Here is a 20231-nt window from a genome sequence, read left to right on the forward strand (position 1 = left end):
GAAAATCACAGTTTAAATCCCATTCAAGAATACACACCTGATGAACCATAAAGCTAAAGCCTGAGAAGAGTCAACAATATCCAAAAACCGTCTTCACACACACTTGGCAGTATCACCTTATGGAAAGGTGACTAGCGGTGGTAATTAGTCAGGCTAGAAGGAGGAAAGTGAGACAGACTAAGAGAGAGATGGAAAGAGCAGGGTGGAGGAAAAGAGAGAGATTAATATTGACAGTTGGGAATCTCCTCTCTTCCTTAATTACCCATGTTTCCGTGTGTGTGTGTGTTTGAGTGAGAGCGAGAGTAAGCTCCTTAGCTCCACTTAACAGCACAGATGCCTGGAGGGTACAGAGATATCACTTAGCCTAGTGCTCACACAAACACAAGCACACAGACATTAGTGTTTCAATAGTTATGAGGACAAGCTTTTTTTTTTATTTAATCCCTTTACCTTAACATCTACACTTAATTTTAACTCTAACCCTCAAACTGGCCCTTGATGTTGTGAGTGTGTCGAAACATTCTTCCAACAGCCATAGAAAGACAAAGAAAAACACACACAGACACGAGATCAATCTCATTCGTAAACACATGATTCCAAGAGTCTTCTTTCCTTCCCTCTTGATATTTCTTCACTTACCTCTCTATGTATTTCTTCTTTCCTTTGCTGCCTCCTTTGTGGGGGTGGCCTGCTCCCCTGGGATTTCTTATTGTACAACGTCAAAATGGAAATGACTGCAGCACTCTGTGATAATTGCAGAACCAACTACTGTCCTGTTTGCACATGTTAATGGAATTGAAGGGGGGGGGGGGGGGTCATATTCATTGAAAAAAAAAAATTTAATTCATTAGACAACATAATTAATGTCAGTTTATGTTTGAGCTGGACAGCAATTTTCTCAGCATCAGGAATGAAACGTGGGGCAAAATATCCAATTACTCAGATTTGGACTAAAATAAACCATGTATTTAGTGTTCACACCACTCGGACTAAAAAAGAAATGTACAAATGGGCCACATGTACTTTGCATATTGTTACTAGTGGATTTTAGACGGTCTGTAATTAAAACCAGGTTCCTAGTAAAGATCATTAAAAGCGTTAAAATGGTAAAGGCCATAAAGGTACACCAACTAAACATTTTCTTTGAATGTGTCTCTAGAACACACTGGTGATTGACACGCCAAGAGTGAGGAAGCAGACCCGGCACTACAGCAGTGTGAAGGAGGATGAGATGCTGGAGTTCTCTGAGCTGGAGAGTGATGACGATGAACCGAGCAAACCCTTGTCCAAACCACGACGACCCCAAGACAAAACCCAGGGCTACCCCCGGTCTGAGTGCTTCAGAGTAGAGAAGAACCTGCTTGTCTATGGGTCTGTCACATATTCATGTTTCCCCCTCACAAAAAAGATTTATTGACAATGCAGAAATGCCTTTTCCTCCAAGGCTGTATCTATGAAAGCATAGATGCCACTTAATAAGAAACTACAGCCATAAAACATCTAAGTACAAAACAATTAAAAGGAGGGAGGCTAACTGTTTGCATAGGTAAAAAAATTCAACAAGCACAAGATGGAAAGCAATTATTCAAATGGCTTAATGGCTACAACAAGGATAGAATGCCACCAAAATAGACAATTCACTAGAAAAGGAGAATAAAATAGTTTAGATTGTGGTGGATGTAAAGTCATGTTGGTGGGTGCTGTCCATCAATCAACTAATGTGTGCATTTGTATGTCATAGAGCACACAAGCTAAAAGGTGCACATGGAGCGATTTAGTAGGCCTGTGCAATAATCAGTAGTGCATGTAAACGCACACTTGTATACATGGTGCTTATTCTAGTGAACACAAAGTGGCCTTGGTGTGCAACTGACATTTAACCTGTGACACAAATATTTTTTAAAATCATATACACTTAATTCAGAGTTGTACTAGTTCACAGTAATAAAGTCACAGGAGTACAGTAAACTGCACCCAAAGACAAACTGACAGTCCTACCATAGATAGTGACAGTGGTGCTAGTGAGATGTCAGCATTGTTATTGTTACAGTCTAGTCTTGTAGCCTGAGGCTGTAGGACACAAAAACACACTGTCTGACTGAGTCTGTCCTCTCTGCTCAGCACTCTCTGTTGTCTTTTCCCATCTCTCTCTCTCTCTCTCTCACGCGCCTTCATCCACCATATCCATCTAGTCGTTCAGAGTATGACAGGTTCCCATGGTTCAGTGAAACTCAGGAATCAGTAGTGGACAAAGTTTAAATGAGAACCAGACAGTCTGAGGGACGCTGTCTGCCACATCAGCCTTTAGGGTCACTTGCTCTGTGGAGTTAGTGGGGAGGGGGAGTTCAGCTATGAAACGCCTGGGTGGCACTAGTTACGGTGCCAGCTACAGTTAAGTCAACAGACTGGTAAAACGAGAGCCCGGCATTTATCAGTGTCTGCCACTGGAGTGTGATTGATGCCTGGGCTGCAAAACAAAAAGATGTGGAATTGAGTTTATAGTCTCGAAGGATCAGGGTCATGTTGGCTACAAACTGTCTGACTTAGTTTAGTTTAGTATTTCAAAGGATCTAAACAAGTAGGGCATTTTAGTAAAGAAAACTGAAGTCAACGATTATGTTAAGCAAAAGGATGAAATAATTCAGTTCAGTTCATAATTAGGTTTATTTTGAGCTTTTCCTGCATTTTCCTTATTTTAGTTACCATAGCATTGAATTTGTTTTTCAGATCAGTTTTTCACTGTACACGTTTACAAATGCTATTGGAATATGGTCATTTTAAGACTGTCTGGTGTTTGCATTAGAGTATTTTAGTTTATTAATTGTATCATTACCATTAACACACACCTGAAAACACCTGATCTAAGTTATCAGCAGTGGGAAGAGAAGGGAGAGTTGGAAAACAAGCAGGGAAGTGGCCCTCGAGGACCACGGTTGGCCACTCTTGTTGTAAAGTCAGTAGTATTAGTTTGAAGCCAGATATATCCATATGCTTGACAGCCTTGTCTTTTTGCTCTTTGTGCACGTCTGTCTTTAGCTGGGGCAGGTGGAGCGACATCCTGGCTCACGGTCGTTTCAAGCGCCCCCTAAAGGAGGCTGATGTTGAAACCATCTGCAGAGCCCTGCTGGCCTACTGCCTGCTGCATTACCGCGGGGATGAGAACATTAAAAGCTTCATCTGGGACTTGATCACCCCAAGTGAAGATGGGACTACTAAGACGCTTACCAACCACTCAGGTAAAACACACTCACTCAAGAGGTAAAACAGCTTAGCCATCCCCCTTTTCATGAGATCATTAGATGATGGCTAAAGTTAGCGTAATTTATCATTACGTGCACAGCTGAAAAGACATCTCCTAGTAAACAGGGCAGGTTATATATAGATATTGACAGATAGCTTGCTAGGTTCCTAACATCTCAAGCTTATAATGCCTACTGCTAAGTGAAGAGCGACACTGCACACAGTTTAATTACAGTGTTTACTTACAGCTACATAGGGAGCGGTTCCGCTATCACAAGAGCCTTCGAGTTGTGCTGCCATGTTTTTACATTACCTAAAATGGACTAACAAAATACTGACTCTAGAAAGGAAATCTAATTTAACTTTGGTGACACTAAAGTAATAATATTTAATTTACATTGAATGCATGGGCTTAAGTTCCAAATAGGGTTAACTAAATCCAGTTTTCTCAATGAATAGCTATCTCAAGTAATCTTGTGACTTTACATATTACCAGTTGATGCAGTCATAGAAGATGAAACCTCACAGACGCCATAGACTTCCTCACGCTTGGAAGTACAAGTACACTTGTTTAAGCACTTTAGTGTTTTTGTCGTGTTCCTTGATAACTTTGATATTTGTGAGTAGAAACACTGCTGCACAGGAGCCTTGATCAAATAAAATACAAACATTAGTAAAACTCTAATTTACATCAGGAACTCTGAGAGATTTGTCTGTGATTCAAGTAAGTAAACAAGATTTGAATCTGGCCAAGAACCTTCTAGGAGTGCTACGTAGACAATTCTGGCACTATTTAAGTATGTACCGACTCCAAGTGAACCCAGCAATATGTCAGATGTTTTTGTTTTTTGGAAAATATCCAGAATGTGTAAAAATGAATTACACACTCAAAGAATAAAAGGCACTTGTACAATTTTGAAGATTCACCAGTCATTTGTAAAATCCTATGACCTATTCACCTACTACCTTCTCTCTCTCTCTTTTCAATAGGTCTCTCCACCCCAGTCCCTCGGGGAAGAAAAGGGAAGAAGGGGAAGCCCCCAGTTCCGCCTCCACAGACTCCACGAGCCGATTGGTTAGCCAGCTGCAATCCCGACCATTTACTGCAAGAGGATAGCTACAAGAGACACCTAAAACATCACTGTAACAAGTAGGGCTTCCTCAGACATCGACACACACCTGAAACACTGTGATAACATCATGTTTTTCAATTGTTAGCAGGCAGATATTTTCCTAAAATATTGTTGGTAGAATTAGCGTTGACATAGTGGGAACAACCAAAATAATATGAACGGAACTTGAGCTTGGAGTGGACCCATGTGGCACGTGTGACATTTTCCGAGTACGGCTCAACAACCACATGCACAGCATAACTTTAAGAAATGCAGCAGTCTTCCCGTTGTCTTCCTCACACTCATTTGCTCTGTGAACAGCTCTCTCTTTTGTTGTCAGGTAGATATGCTTCTGTGCAATCCAGATTCAGTTTTTTTTTCTTGAGGGGAAAGTTTGTATGTGTGTGTCTGGCTGTGTGCCAGGCCAGGTGCTAAGCAGGCAGACCTGTTGGAAATGAGTGAAAGATGCATGTGCACACAAATGCACACACACAGACACGCACATACACACTCTTGGGGGTGATTATGTGGTGCCATCTGCTAGGCTGGAGCACAGTGTTGTGTGGCTAATCAGGCCTGGCACATTGATGGATGAGCACACAGAGCCTGCCAACACACACACACACGCTCTCTCGCTCTCTCTCTCTCTCTCTCTCTCTCTCTCACTGCAACTTGTGATGCTATTGATGCACAAACACACACCACAGAATGAGTTGCAAATTACTGTCTTTATACCCTTGCCCCTCACTTCACCGCCTCTCCAAACTTTGTTCCCTCTCTTCCAACACAGCTCTCTGTCTTTTCGGTTCTCATCCTCTCTGCTCCTCCCACATACCGCCTCCTCCTGCTCCCCCTTCCACTTCTCCTCCCCTCCCTGTCCAAATGCCATTATTGACATTAAGTCATGGTTACAAATCTGGTGACAAATGTTTACAGTGAAGCGGATCTCCCAGTCTCCCAATGCTTTTTACTGTCAGTAGATCAGATGTGACTTCTCATTCTACAGCTTGGTTTCCTGTCTCTCTGTATTGTCCACTATCAAACTAAAGCATTAAAAAGTGTTTGATAACAAAGTGAATAATGTGAAATGGATGTACAGCATCCAGCAATTATAAAATTAAAGCAGCTGCCCAAAATAGCTCTGGTTCAGCCACTCGACCTGTTGTGATGTCATTTGAGTTGATTCACTCTTTAAATAACTTCTCAAGCTAAAAAACAAACAAACATTCTCTGACTCCAGGTTTTCCAATGAGACAATTTGCTGCATTTTTGTTTTGTATCTTTGCAAATTAAATATTTGACGTGCCAACACTCAGAATCTGTTGTCTGTATTTGAACTAAATCACACATGCACACACTGTCTCTGGAAGAACAGCTTAACTAACTTTTTACGCTATCTCAGGGTGTTGCTGAGGGTGAGGATGCTGTACTATCTGAGACAGGAAGTCATCGGTGACCAAGCCACGCGCATCCTGGAAGGAGCAGATTCCAAGTCAGTAGATACTTCATATTACTTTCTGTGTCTCATTTAATATCTCCTTTACACATCTTTATATTTTACTGAGAACAAAGAAATCTAATTATGTCTTTCTAACATAACTGATCTAAAACTAGTTGTCTGCAAAGATGTAAAACAGACCCATCGAGTTGTTTGTGTTCAAAATGGTGTGTGTTAAATGTGGGGACCAGATTGTGTGAAAGTAGAAAGGAAAACATCCATCATGTGTAAATGGATGTTTATTGAAGAAAGGCTCTTATTTATTGGATTAGTCATGAAAGTGAGTCAATGATGGATATTTTTATGAATACATCATGAATTATTAGTGGGGTGTATTTCTGTCTGTTCTAGTGGCCTCTTTACCAGGCTTCTTCGTATTCTAATAAACACAACACCGATATTTTATCTGTGTGTTTTTTGACCCAATTAGGAATAGTTTTCTACTTTTTACAAGCTATATCTTTTTATCATGGAGATTAAACCCTCTTAAGTTCACCTTCTTGCAGCTCCTACACTGCTCCCTCCATGTTTTTCACCACCACAATGCACTTTTCTTGGCATCTGTCCATCTTGTCCCCTTCTCTGCAGTGCATCTCCCATCACCCTTTCACCCAGATGTGAATGCATTTATAATGTGAAGCACACTCACGTCATGTTGTCGTCTCCCACTCTTCCCCCATTCCCTCCCCCTAGCTCAACGTGTGTGTGTGTGTGTGTGTGTGTGTGTGTGTGTGTGTGTGTGTGTGTGTGTGTGTGTGTGTGTGTGTGTGTGAGAGCATACGGGGTGCCATCGTGCCAACATATGCCAGAGGGATTTAGCATGCCAGTCTTGGCGCGCACGTGTATGTTTGTGTTGCCAAGGCCGGGCATGCTGCTGTTTGCAGAGATAAGGGACCGTTTCCCTGGTTTCTCCTCTCCTCCTGTCACCATGTCTTTCTGCTTCTATTGTGCATTGTAGCCTTTCACTCCATAACTAGCTGGAAATACCATTTTCTACCATCTTTGTTCCATAATAGAGGATTTTGTTTGGTACCACAACACAGAATATATCCTACAAAAAAAATATGCATCTTGAAACTATTTTCAGTTTTTCACTTTCAGCAGCTTAGTAAGGACACAGAACCTTTCACTTTTTAAACTTTGTGCTCTAGATTTAATTTTAAATAAACTGTCGTGCATGTTTCACTAATAATCGTCACCCAATGCAAATTACAATTTTATTCACTAAAACCTAAGCATAAAACAAAGAATTTGCAAAAGGTGAAGGGGTCTGAAATCTCATGTACGTGTACGTGTATGAATAATTGTGCTCTGGACCAGGAAATTTGGTCATATAGAGAAACAACATATAGATTACCTGCTTTAGTTTACTGCTGAGTCATTACCAAAAATCCTAGTAGAATAAGATCTTATAAATCAAAGAATAAAGGTTGAAACTATGTTGACCAATGTCAAATATGAGAGTAGATAGACACTCCATATATAAAATACATAAAATACTCCAGCAGTACAACTAAAAACTGCTATTTTTTTTTCCTAAATAATAAATCATTATTACTGCAGGTGTAAGCAACCTTTTTGTTTTTGAGATGATCATCTCTAAATTCTTTATTGCTAATCCTAACTGTTGTTAGTTTATTTAGAAATTTAACTTTGAAGGGACATTTTATATGTAGTGCCTGGGAAGGAGTGTAGTACAGGTTCATCTCAACAAATTTCAAGCAACCTGGTCTTCAACAGCACCTTAACACTGCCACAGGCTGAACATTAAGCTGTGTCCCCTTTACCTCATGATTATTTTTTCTATATGTGCTTGAACGTTACTGCTTTCACACAAAGAAATGGGAAGGAATTGAGTGTAATCATTAGACGGTCATTAGAGGTGCATCTGTACAACATGACGGAGCAAGAGCAGAATGAAAATCATGAGAAGTAATATCATTAAATGTTAAGGGTAGTCGTTTTCATGTCTATCTGGCAGGTGATGCCTTTTTAGAATCTGTTCTCAACGCAAATTGATTCTAATGTGATTTCTGCTCTTCCTTTTTCTTTTTCCTCATTAAGAGTTGAAACTGGAGACTGATGCCATGCTGAAGCAAATCCGAATGCACACAAACACACACAGTTTGATTATCAGTGATGTGATATGTTTATCTCTGCCACAGTGAGCTGGATATCTGGATTCCCCAGCCCTTCCATGCTGAGGTCCCAGCTGACTGGTGGGACAGCGAGGCTGACAAATCTCTGCTCGTTGGTGTTTTCAAACACGGTAAGAACACTCGCTAGCACTGTGACACACTCATGAACATACAAATCTAAATCATCCTACACAGCATATAGGCAGTTAACAAAACAATACAAAATAAACATCACACATGTCAGCATCTTCAGACACCCTTGGACATTCTTCACTGACTCCCATCCCAGTAAGCATCACGCAAGCAGTCACACATACATTGTCAAACACATCCCACCCACTTCTGCTGCCACCAGTTGATTGGTGTTGCTATGGCAATAGCGGCACGCAGCTGGCAGGCACAGCGTGCTTTCGGGAAAAATGATTGATGGCTGGTTACACCACTAGCTGTGTGTGCGCATGCGCACTGTGCAGTGCGTTATTGGTGTTAAGAAAGCTAATCCCCAAGTTAAAATACCCAAATGTTTTCTGTGCTAACTCACATTCACTTAATCTGTTAACTCTGTTATTTGGAAAATGTACCAATTTTGTTGATGTCTTAATGACCCACCTTCTGAGTACTGACGGGGTGAGTGAGTGCAAGTGCCCGTGCGTGTGGACCCTCTTTCATACTAATTTGGTATAATTGTCATAATTTTTCCATCATTGCCACCCTTTATGATTCAATTAGGACACACACACACTAACACACAGTAATACAAAAGTACTCCCCATATTTAATCATAATTCTTATTCACTAGAGAATGAGGGGAATAGCTAACACATGTGCGCATACATATACACAAACACGTACAGTTAGCTTTGTATGTAGATACACACAACCACAGAAAACAGAGCATCACACACAGAAAGGTGATGGACTATAAAGGCCCTCGTGATTAATGTTTGGCTGCAGGCGCAGAGCTGTGTGTGATTCTGTGTGGCAGAGATGCCTCTCCTACTTTACTTTTTTTTTTTTTTTTTTTAATCTCCTCCCCTCATCTGACCTGCTGCTTAGCATTTTCCTCTCACTTCCCCCTCCACCTCCACCACAACCACAGCCCCTCTTCTTCCCAATGTGTCTCAGTAGGATCTGCACATTCTAATCTGTTCTGCCTGAATGCCCCTAACGGACAAACGCACACACACACACTTTCTCACACCCACTAGCTCACTTTCACAGACTCCATGACACACATGCCTCTTCATCCTCTCTTGCTTTTTCTCCCCCTCTCCGACACAAATGAGCACCTGCAGGCTCACACATACACATGCAGAACCAGAGACAAGTGTACACACAAAAACAGATACACACAGGCTGTCTGTCTTGTCAGCAGCTGGCTCCTGGGGTCTGCCCTTCTGCTGCTGTTTTTGTCTAGTCCTTCATTTAATATGGATTGTGGGTGCATGCATGTGTGCCTGACTTTGTGTGTTAAAGAGTGTATATGCTCATGTCTGTCTAGGAGTGAGCCAGAGAGTACCCTTCACTCGTCTTCTTAGTAGTTTGTCTTAGGGTGATGGGTGTGTTGACCAATAAACTTTGGGTCTGTGCCTTTCTGAAGTATCTGTCCGTACTTCTCATTTTCTCTTTCACCCTTCAGGCTATGAGAAGTACAACTCAATGCGAGCCGACCCCGCCCTCTGTTTCTTGGAGAGGGTGGGCATGCCGGACGCCAAGGCTATTGCCGCTGAGCAGAGGGGCTCTGATATGATGGCAGATGGCGCTGAGGGGTAAGAAAGCAGACTTCACTGAGCAAAGAGCGGTTTCTTTACTCCCCCATGTTTCTCCCCTATTACTTTGCTCTGTTTTTGGTTTGTTTTTCTGTTGTTGTTTTTTTCCCCCTCCTTTTTCCAAATTCTTTGTGCATGTGTATGTCCCCTCTCCAAAAATATGAATAAAGCATTAGCTTACTTATTATGTGTTTCTGAGGATCTGACATTAAGTCATTTTTTCTTTTTTGTTGCTGCTGTTTTTGTACTGATCTCAGCCGATTTATATTTTCACAGCTTTCAACATGTTGACACAGGAAAAAAATAGCTTGTACCAACTTTCATTTAGAATAATACCGTACCCATGTATACCTACTTGGAGTCATGCCAACTTTGTGTATTTTAAAACCTTGAAAAGTCTAAATCACACCATTTATGTCACGCCTTTCCTTATTTCCCTGAAGTTTCTTACATTATCACCTTTCAATATTAGTAATTTTCTTAGTTATGTTGTTTAAATAAAAAGGTTTTGGTTTGCAAAATTTAGAAATTTGTGCTTCCCTCACACAAAATATTTTTTCAACCCATCTACAGCGAGGACGAGGATCCAGAGTACAAGCCACTGCGAATGCCATTTAAAGATGACTTGGACGACTTCACCAACTCTCCACTGGATGACAAAGATGACACAGTGGAGGGCGAGACTGAAGGTAACTGCGAATTTACCATGAATTCTGAAGGGTTCTGGTGAAGCAGCATGTTGATAGCTGTTGATGGAAATGGCACATACATTTTGTTTGGAAACATCTTACTAGTTTTTTTGTCTCCAAGTAATGGCTGTTTATTATTGTCCAAAACTATAATACAGCTATTTTTAGCATTTACATTTACCCAATAATTTTTTTTTCCTTTAAGTTTGTATTACCTGAATGTAGAACAAGTGAACAAGTTTTTATGTGCCTTGTCCTTTCTTACTCACAGTAGTTAAATCTGGTGAAAATGGTCAAAGTGCACCTGCTGTGGATGGAGCTGTGGGCTCCAACGAGCGACTATATTGGCCAGCGGCCTCAGCTCTGACAGCCCGTCTGCGTCGGCTCATCACAGCCTATCAGCGCTCAAACCGGAGAGAGCAGCTCCGCCAGGAGGCCCTGAACAGGCCTGATGGTCGCCGCCGTCGACGCAGGGAGTTCCTGCCTTCCATGGCCATGGTTACAGAGACAGGAGGAGGAGGAGCTGCTTACATCCAAGATGGTGCAGCAACATTCATGGCAGAGGGAAGTCCATATCTTGCAAAAGGAGGTGCTTACTTTGCCAAAGGTGGACAATTCATGCCAGAGGCTTCTTCAGTGATGACTCCCAGTTCCCTGATGACTGATGGATCCATGTACTATAAAGAAAGAAGACAAAGGTAGAATACCAGACAATGTCCCATAGATGCAGGGTTTCACACTCACCACCCCAGACATAAAACACTAGAAAAATCTAACAAAAAACTAAAGTCGTGTGATATTTTCCTTGGTAGTTAAACCTTTTTTTCTGTTTTCTCTCAGATGGACTCGACGTGAGGAGGCTGATTTCTACCGCGTTGTGTCCACCTTCGGCGTCGTCTTTGACACGCAGCGTCAGAAGTTTGATTGGACACAGTTCAGGGCCTTTGCCAGACTGGACAAGAAAACAGACGAGAGTCTGGAGAAGTATTACTACTCGTTTATTGCCATGTGTAAACGTGTCTGCAGAATGCAGGTCAAAACTGAAACAGGTAAAAAGAAACGGACAGAAGTTCAAGTTATTTGTTATTTTATATTTTATTCTTTCATTGTTAGGTATTGTGATAAATATGAGTTTGGGCTCAGAGAGAATTTGGCTATTGTTGTAATTAACTTGTTTCTTTTATCATCAGAACTCCCAGACCCAACCCTGATCATCGATCCTATCACAGAGGAGCGTGCCTCTCGCACCCTGTACCGCATTGAGCTGCTCCGCCGCATCCGAGAGCAGGTCCTCCCACACCCATTGCTCTCTGAGCGCCTCAAACTCTGTCAGCCCTCTCCAGACCTACCAGAGTGGTGGGAGTGTGGCCACCATGATCGGGACCTTCTTCTGGGGGCCTCTAAACATGGTGTGAGCCGTACAGACTATCACATTTTAAACGACCCAACGTTGGCCTTTCTGGAGGCCCACCAGCGTTTTACCAGCCAGCGGGGGGCCAACATCAGCATGGGAGCCCAGGGAGAGACCGGTAGAACAGCGGAAAGCATTTCTGCACCGATCCTCACCCCTGCAGAGCTGGTGAGTGTTGCAGCTGCCACCAAAATAGCTGTTAATACAGCTAAAGTGGAGGAAGAAAAAGGGAAGGATGTGAAGACTGAGGAAGGTAAAACAGAGATGGAATTGAAAATGGAAAAGGACAAAGGGGACGCCAGTGACATTCCATGCACCAAGACTGAAATTCCTGATGAACAGAAGGAAAATAAGGGAGAGGTCGGAGAAGGGAAAGATGATGCGATTGCTTCACCAAGAAAGGACATCAAGAAAGAGGAAGACGTAGCTCAACTAGAGGAGGAGTTGAAAGAGGAGCTGAGTGGAGAGAAGACCCCCAAACCGACTGATGACAAAGATCTGACAGAGGAAGAGAAGAGTGTTTCTGATGCTCTTGGGGACCAGAAGGAGATTGCCACTGAGCTCTCAGGACCTAGCGCCTCTCCTAAAGCACAAGCCAGCCAGAAAACTGTGGAAGAAGAAGACAGAGAGGAGAGGGAAAGCCCAGAGTCTCCTAAATCTCCAAAGTCTGCTGACACAGAGAAGAGCCCAGATGAGGAGGAAGAAGAGAGAATGGATGAAGACGACAAATCAGAGAAATCCTCTCAGGCTGAAGGTAGCGGGAACTTTATTGCTTTTACAATAGCCTGGAAGTAGAAAAACAGCCGAAAACATGATGAAATAAAGTTCTGTATTAATACGAAATAGGTCTGATATCTTACATTTATTATAATGTAAGATACAAAATTATAGTTTTGTTTATTTAACGGCTTACTGTTGTTGACTACAATCATTGATGACACCACTCTTGGTCACAGGTGTATTTCTGGTTATGGAGTCTAAGATCAAGGGGCAAGAGATAACTGCTAACTACCCAAACTATTTTTCTTAAATTAAGACTTTCCCTCTCTCTGCACAGCGAGCGCTGCATCAGAGCAGAAGAACTTTGATGAGGAGAGTGTTGCATCTCTGAGCACGTCTGCCCGAGATGAAACCAGGGATGGGTTCTGCCCCGATGACTTGCCGGAAACTTCTGCACTGCAGGCTCTACAGGACCGTGCCTATGCCTTCTCATTCTGGCCTAAAGTAAGTCTCGGATTATAGCCAACACCGGGGAATGTTTGATAACTTGGCGATCCCCAGCCTAGGTATTAAATAGCTCTAAAGAACTGGTATAGTGTTTTCTGGCACATTGACAGATGTTTTTACTTAATAAAATGAAGTATTCCTTACACTGCCTTCATTTGAACGCGGTAGGGAATATTTAGTGCTCTTTAAACCACTGGTGGTAAGTTTATTTGACAGTATAACAATTGAAAATGTAAGAGGAATTGGTTGTTAAATGTTCAATGATGTTAAATATAACCAAATCAATCCTCTCTCCAATGCTCAGGATCGAGTGATGATAAACAGGATGGATAACATCTGTGAAGCTGTCCTAAAGGGCAAGTGGCCTGTCACCAGACGCCACATCTTTGACTTCCCCAGCAACTTGTTGCCAGGGCACGGCTCCATGGTACCCGCAGCAGCCGTAGCTACGGCAACGGAGAGCCCACTACAGCGACGTAGCTTGGCTGAGCTGACAATGGTGGGCATCACAACGCCCTACAGCGGGAGTGAAGATAAAACACTATCGCCACAGGTTCATGTGAGTGTTGGTGTGCACACACATATGTTAGTGTGATGGTGTTTTAGCATTTTGTGTGTGGAAATAAATGGTTCTGATGTCATTACTGCCAATTGTTGCAGCTTGTTGAAGTATTAGTAATGATATGACAATAACAATCAGCTGATGAGTATGAGAATGTTGTTGGTTAGACACATGTGTAACACTTGCCTCATGTTGCAGGAGGACGCTCTGAGCCTCACGGTGCCTCGACAGAGGAGGAGGAGGAGGAGAAAGATCGAGATTGAGGCAGAGAGGGCGGCCAAGAGACGTAACCTGATGGAAATGGTAGCTCAGCTGAGAGAGAGCCATGCTGCAGCTGAATCCCAGAGCCAGGCTATAGACCTGACCAAGGTGCACACACAAACTCACTCTACCACACCTAATCCTGTTTAATGGTGTGACTAACTATTTATAACATTCTATAACATGAAGTATATGTATTTGCTGTTCAGGGTATGCACCATCACCACAAGGCCTCTCCATCCTTGGCTGGCTTCCCTAGTGCCTTGGTGACAAGCCCCTCCCTCAAAACCCAGATGGAGTTGCTGCAGCAAGCCCCACCCTCTGGACACAGAGCTAATGGTTCATTGGAGGCTGACCTGCCAATCATTAGGAGGAGGCGAGGCCGCAGGAAAAACGTGGAGGGCCTGGATCTGCTATTCATGGGCAACAAGAGAGCAGGAGGGGTATGAAGTAGAATTCTAGTCAAGTTGTGTGAACAGATGATTGTTGTTGTATATAAGAACTGTAGTAAATGTATTTCTCCCCATGTGTCACTTTTGGACAAAGGATGATGCTGATGGGGCGAAGGTTGTGGAGGGGCTTCAGGATGCCCACAGGTCCCTTGCTGTCCCACAGCAGAGTCCCAGTGCCAGATCTGCCGCTTCTGGCAGCCTGGAAGAGGAAGAGGCAGCGGTGTCCAACAAGGAGTTGGGAGAGTGGCTGAGGCAGCACCCGACGTACACCATGGATATGACTGGATTCACACCAGTACGCATCTCCTTATCTTTCATCTCCATGTTGAGTTGTTTAGTATTAGCTGTTACAGCCCAGACCACAGCACCTCTGCTAGCTCTGTCTGGGAGCTGCTTTTCTGCTGTGGAATAGTGAAGAGTTCCATTTATTCTTACTGTTCTTACTCTTACTGTTAATTATCTGCTATATTAAAATGATTTACTCATGTCTTTTTTTATGTCCCAACTACAGAAGAGCGAGGAGTTACTTTTGTCTCAGTTCTCGAAGCCTAAGCAGAAACGCCATCGCTGTCGAAACCCCAACAAGATCGACATCAATACCCTGACAGGAGATGAGAGAGTGCCGGTGGTCAACAGACGCAATGGACGCAAGGTAAAAAGCCTCCAACAAAACATATTTAGTTTTAACTGTGCTTTGCATACTGAACAATTTAAGTGTTATGTCAGAGCTTTGATGTCATCAGTATTAATCTACAATGTAGAAAATAAAGAAAAACTGAATGAGAAGATGTATCCAGGCCCTTACCTGCGTTCTTAATTCAACACAGTCATAGTACATATTGTTTAGTGTGTGTGTGTGTGTGTGTGTGTGTGTGTGTGTGTGTGTGTGTGTGTGTGTGTGTGTGTGTGTGTGTGTGTGTGTGTGTGTGTGTTGATAGTTTGTTTCTAAAACTAAGTTTTTCTGTTTTTAGATGGGTGGGGCCATGGCTCCACCAATGAAGGAGCTTCCCAGATGGCTGCTGGAGAACCCAGAGTTTTCTATTGCCCCTGATTGGACAGACATTGTCAAACAGTCGGTTAGTAACAAAACAAAATCTATCCTGTGCTTCAGCAGCAGTTTGTGTCTCAATTTCATCAGTCCTGCACATTAAAAAATCTAATATTTTCCTTGCAGCCCAATTTGCCTAAATTACTTGAGCATTTAGAGCTGTCATCTGATCTAATTTCCTTCTCTCAGGGTTTCCTCCCAGAAGCCATGTTTGATCGACTTCTGACTGGCCCTGTAGTCAGGGAGGAAGGTGCCCGTCGGCGGGGGCGACGGCCCAAGTCTGAGATTGCCAAAGCAGCTGCTGCTGCCCAAGCAGCAGCTGCTCAGGCTGCCCAGGCATCACTGGCTTCTGCTGCTTCATCTGCAGGTACATGTTACTTCTGAACTGACCAGTTATCACGCAGAAAGAATCCACCTGCACAGGCAGACACTGTACAGCAACATTATTTTATTAAGCATTCACACTCAGCAGCCTTAAGAGGTCCATTTTAACACTGCTTCTGTGTGTTCCCAGGCGGCATCAACCCATTGCTGTTGAACAGTCTCTTTGGAGGGATGGACCTATCTTCTCTCCAGAGCCTCCAGTCTCTTCAGTTGGCTGCCGGTCTGATGGCCTTCCCTCCCCCAACTGACCCCAAGCAGGCTGCTGCCAGTGCTGCTGCTGCCTCCATGCTACCGCTCATGCTACCTGGCATGGGAGGCCTGCCCAACATGGCGGCCCTCCCTAACATGTTCAGCCTAGGCGGGCTGTTTGGTGGTAACCTGGCCACAGCTGCAGCAGCTGCGTCAAACTCTGCTGTCGCTGCCGCGTCAGGGAACACCAACGGAACTTTGGAGGCAGAGGGAGGAGAGAGTGATGAGACGGTGATGAAAAAGAGGAAGAGAGAGGAAAAAGAAGAGGGAGAAGATGGTGATTTGGGACAGGATGAGGAGGTAGAGAAGGCAGAAGAAAATGATGGAGGGAAGAAGGCAAAAGTGGAGAAAGAGCCTGAGGAAGGACCAGAGAAAGTGGAGAAGTCTGTAAAGGATTCAGCTCCTCAGGTCACTCCGGCTGAACAGTCAGCTGAGGCTTCCATCAACGGTGACGCTGCCGCCCTGCTGGCTGCAGCTGGTATGTCTGCCAACTCTCTGGCATTCAACCCTTTTCTCCTCTCCACCATGGCCCCCGGCCTCCTTTACCCCTCCATGTTCCTACCTCCAGGCCTCGGAGGGCTCAGCCTGCCTGGCTTCCCCGCCGCCTCCACCCTGGCCGAGCTGCAGAACGCCATGGCCGGAGCATTAGGGGGCAACGTCTCGACCACAAACCCCCCGAGAAACGAGCAGGCAAAGAAGGGCCTGCTGACAGGAGAGGATGAGGAGGAGGAGGAGGAGGAGGAGGAGGAGGAGGGAGGTGGAGGAGGAGGAGGAGGAGGAGGAGAAGAGAGTGACTTGGCTGAGGAGAAGGAGGGGGGAGCACACGAGGAGATGAGGGGCGAGGCTGATTCAGCTGCAGAGGATGCAGGAATAGGAGGAGAGGAAGAGGAGGCAACAGCATCTCCTCAGAAGGACAAGAGTGACTGAACTAAAAGTGACTGGCCTCGAACATTTCCTCACCTGCCCCCCACCCCTCGCCACGTTTACACGCCTCCACCAGAAATATCCAAACTATTACGAATCTGCGTTGTTTTTTTGGTTTAGTTTATTTGGTTTCTCTCTTTCATTATTTTGTGAGCAGGTATATTAACTATGTGTCCGAGAGGACGAGGTTTGTATTAAGTTCAGTCTGACTGACTGTGGTCAGTAAAAGTCCTCACAGCCGCTCCCTTAGAGCTCGGCTTCTCAAAAGACCGGGTCCTTCTGTCTGGTTGCCTGTGTGTACTGTGGGCAGTGCACTCACACTTTTCCTCTTCCACAATCCATCAAACAGGACTTCACCAGGTTCCAGGAGTACTATGGTTAATATTATTGCTGCTTTCAGCTCTCTAATCTGTTTTTGCCTGTTTTTTTTTTGTTTTGTTTTTGGTTTTTTTGTTGTTGTTGTTGGTCGTCAGCAGCATCTTGTCAAAAAGAGCAGAAATACCTGCTCCTGACTCGTTCTCGGACATCGGTTCTCGGAAAAGAAACAAAACAAAAAAACAGCCTTCAGCTAAACAGGCTGTCTGTCTGACAAAGCTGCTACAGAAGGAATTGTGGGTAGTGGATTTGAGCTGTTCTGTTTAAGAGCAGGTTTTTAGTTCTCACATATCAGACCAGATAGACTCGGAAGAGGAATACTAGACTGGTCTAAAACTCAAGTCTCTCACACTGACGATCGCAACATATTTATCCCATCACGTACTTGATCATGAGTTACACGCACACACGTGTGCGCACTCAATCAGATCTCCACCACTACACACACTAACCCTCTAAAACCTCTCCGTCACTTGACTGTTTCTGGGACGGATTGTTTTCCTTTTTTGTGTGTGTGTGCGCGTGTGTGTGTCTGTGCATCTGTGTGTGTGTGTGTGTGTGTGTGCGCGCCTGTGTGTGTGTGTGTGTGTGTGTGTCTGTGTGCACGCGCACACACCGAACCAATACTGTTAATCCCAGTCCCACACTGTTTGAATACCAGTCTTGAGTCTTTCCACTGCCACATCCAAGTCCAGAGTCTCTTTCGATGGGGGGTTGGTTTTTGGTCTGCCCTCTGGTTGGTGCTTCATGGCACCAAAATCCAGCCTTTCCTTTGGAGGATTTTGTGAATGGATTTGGAGCGGTAGTCCACACAGGGATGTGATGTTTCAGGGTTTTTTTTTTTTTGTTTTTTTTTAAGGGGGCACATGAGCTAGTTTTACCCAGTAACTGCCACATAAGTTTTTCTCCTGTATTTTATTTTTCTTTGCATCCTGGTAGTTCCAGACAAAGTGCTGCTCCCTTGTGACCTTCTCTTTGAAGACTGTTGCTCTAGTCACACACACTGACACCAGGCCTGGCCAGAACAGGACTGAGACACATTTTCAGCAGAGTTGGAAATTCACTGGTTTCTATATGAAGTTCAGCTCTGGTCAGCAAGTTGAGTTTTTAAATACTTGAAAAGCGCGTGTGGTGCTTGATTTGTTTCCATTCCTGAGGGCCAGTTCAAGTGTGTTGAGATAAATCAAGCCCTGCCAGTGGCTCAATTATTTGAAAGTACAGTTAAACATATACACAAACACACACACTGTGGCCAGGTCTTATTAACATTTGCTATCACAGCCAGCCCAGCAAATTGCAGAGAGGGGGAACAGGGACAGGAAAAGAGGGAAAAGAGGTGAGTTTTGGCTCGCTGGAAGACGCCTTCTATGTCCAAGGTCCCTGTTTTTTCTCTCTATTGCTGAGACAGCAATAACCAAGGCAGCTTTTGAATGTTCCAACATCACTCTCCCAGCGCGCGTGCACACACACACACACACACACACACACACACACACACACACACACACACACACTCACTCTCTCGTTATATAAATAACCACAAGTGTCGTATGAATAGAAAAACAAAACTAAAACTGTAAATGATGGCAAATAAGTACTGCAATCAATTTTGTCTCACTCTGTTCCTGTTGATGCACTGGTGTTAAAGAGTTAAAATAATCAGGTACCTTTATTACTTAGCTACTTTTCTTGAAAAATGGACTTTTTGTTACTTTTAGCCAGCAAGCTGAAGAGCATTACCTCAAAATTCTTATCTAGCCTTGAAGTTTACAGACATACCATGTAAATGTTTTTTTTATTTTTTCCTGATCTGTTTTTTGTTTTGTTTTTTGGTGTGTGTCTTTGTTTTGTTTTTTGGAGACATCATGTATGATGAATTGTAGCTATGATGCTTTTAATAAAAGTGAATCATGATATTCGCCTAGGAAACCAAACCTCAGCCTGTTTCTCTTCTTTTTTTCTTTTTTTTACTCCACTTAGTTTCTACTGTGAGGGGAGGGTTTGTGGGGTCGGGGGGGCGCTTCTGGTGGAAGTAAATTCACTGATAATACTGCTACAAACACTGCAGTGAGTTTTGTGTGTGGACACATTTATGCTGAACATGAATGTTAAAGGCCCATTTCCACTGCAATAACATTTCCCCTCAGACCAGGAACCTTTAGTAGAACTTGGTTCTTCTACATGTTCCCACTGGAGGAACCCGGTGCATTGTGCCACTGCAAAAGGAAAAAAATCTTAAATGGGGTGGCATGTGGTGGGATTGAGGGGTGATAGATTGCGAATGTTTGTGTGAAATTTTTGGCATTTGTCTTCTGTACACCAACACATTGAATTTGAAATGAAACACTCCATCAGCTTTAATTCAAAGGCTCTGACAAAAGTGTGGTATTAACAATTCAGGAACTAATGGCCTTTTTGGGACTCATAAATAACCACTGACGACAACTAAAGAGGATAAACACACAATTCTGTCCAAGGTTGAAGAAGAACCCTTTCACAACATTTAGTAAGGAGCTAGATGAATTGTTTTCATCAAAGTCTAGAGTGAAGACTTGTTTTATATGTTAGGTACAAAACAGTGGTAACACTCAAGAAGAGAAAACTCAAACCTCAACCCGACAGCAGTTTTTCAGTTACTGAAGGCAGAAAAACACACAAGCTGCAGTGAAGGCAGGAAAGGGATTCAGGCAGTCATTGACTGCAAAGGCTTTTCCAAAAAAATATTTGTGTGTGATTAAAAATGGCTGTAACTCCTGAATGGTTAATGCCACACTTCAAAACCATTTACATTTTTGCACGTACTTTCATGTAAATTCAACGTGGTGGTGTACAGAAGACAAATGCCAAAAAGCCCATTTGTTCCATTACGATCCTGCCGTAGACTGTAAATGT

At 43.5% G+C, this 20231-nt stretch overlaps 1 protein-coding gene across 2 annotated transcripts in view; it reads left to right on the forward strand.

The window, feature by feature from the left end:
- chd7 (chromodomain helicase DNA binding protein 7) overlaps positions 1-19273 on the forward strand; it is a 61925-nt gene extending 42652 nt beyond the window's left edge. For both annotated transcript variants that reach the window (XM_026373829.2, XM_026373830.2), the window contains exons 23-41: positions 1160-1371; positions 3037-3236; positions 4231-4390; positions 5755-5844; positions 8016-8119; positions 9628-9757; positions 10331-10446; positions 10718-11144; positions 11287-11495; positions 11637-12611; positions 12915-13081; positions 13389-13643; positions 13845-14015; positions 14117-14350; positions 14454-14654; positions 14871-15011; positions 15331-15435; positions 15597-15774; positions 15922-19273. In XM_026373829.2, the coding sequence (XP_026229614.1) occupies positions 1160-1371; positions 3037-3236; positions 4231-4390; positions 5755-5844; positions 8016-8119; positions 9628-9757; positions 10331-10446; positions 10718-11144; positions 11287-11495; positions 11637-12611; positions 12915-13081; positions 13389-13643; positions 13845-14015; positions 14117-14350; positions 14454-14654; positions 14871-15011; positions 15331-15435; positions 15597-15774; positions 15922-16967 (5121 nt within the window). In that variant the 3' untranslated portion in view covers positions 16968-19273. The remainder of the gene's footprint in view (positions 1-1159; positions 1372-3036; positions 3237-4230; positions 4391-5754; positions 5845-8015; positions 8120-9627; positions 9758-10330; positions 10447-10717; positions 11145-11286; positions 11496-11636; positions 12612-12914; positions 13082-13388; positions 13644-13844; positions 14016-14116; positions 14351-14453; positions 14655-14870; positions 15012-15330; positions 15436-15596; positions 15775-15921) is intronic.
- The last annotated feature ends 958 nt before the right edge of the window (positions 19274-20231 follow it).

The sequence above is a fragment of the Anabas testudineus genome, chromosome 17, assembly GCF_900324465.2.
Source record: "Anabas testudineus chromosome 17, fAnaTes1.2, whole genome shotgun sequence".
Lineage (NCBI taxonomy): Eukaryota > Metazoa > Chordata > Actinopteri > Anabantiformes > Anabantidae > Anabas > Anabas testudineus.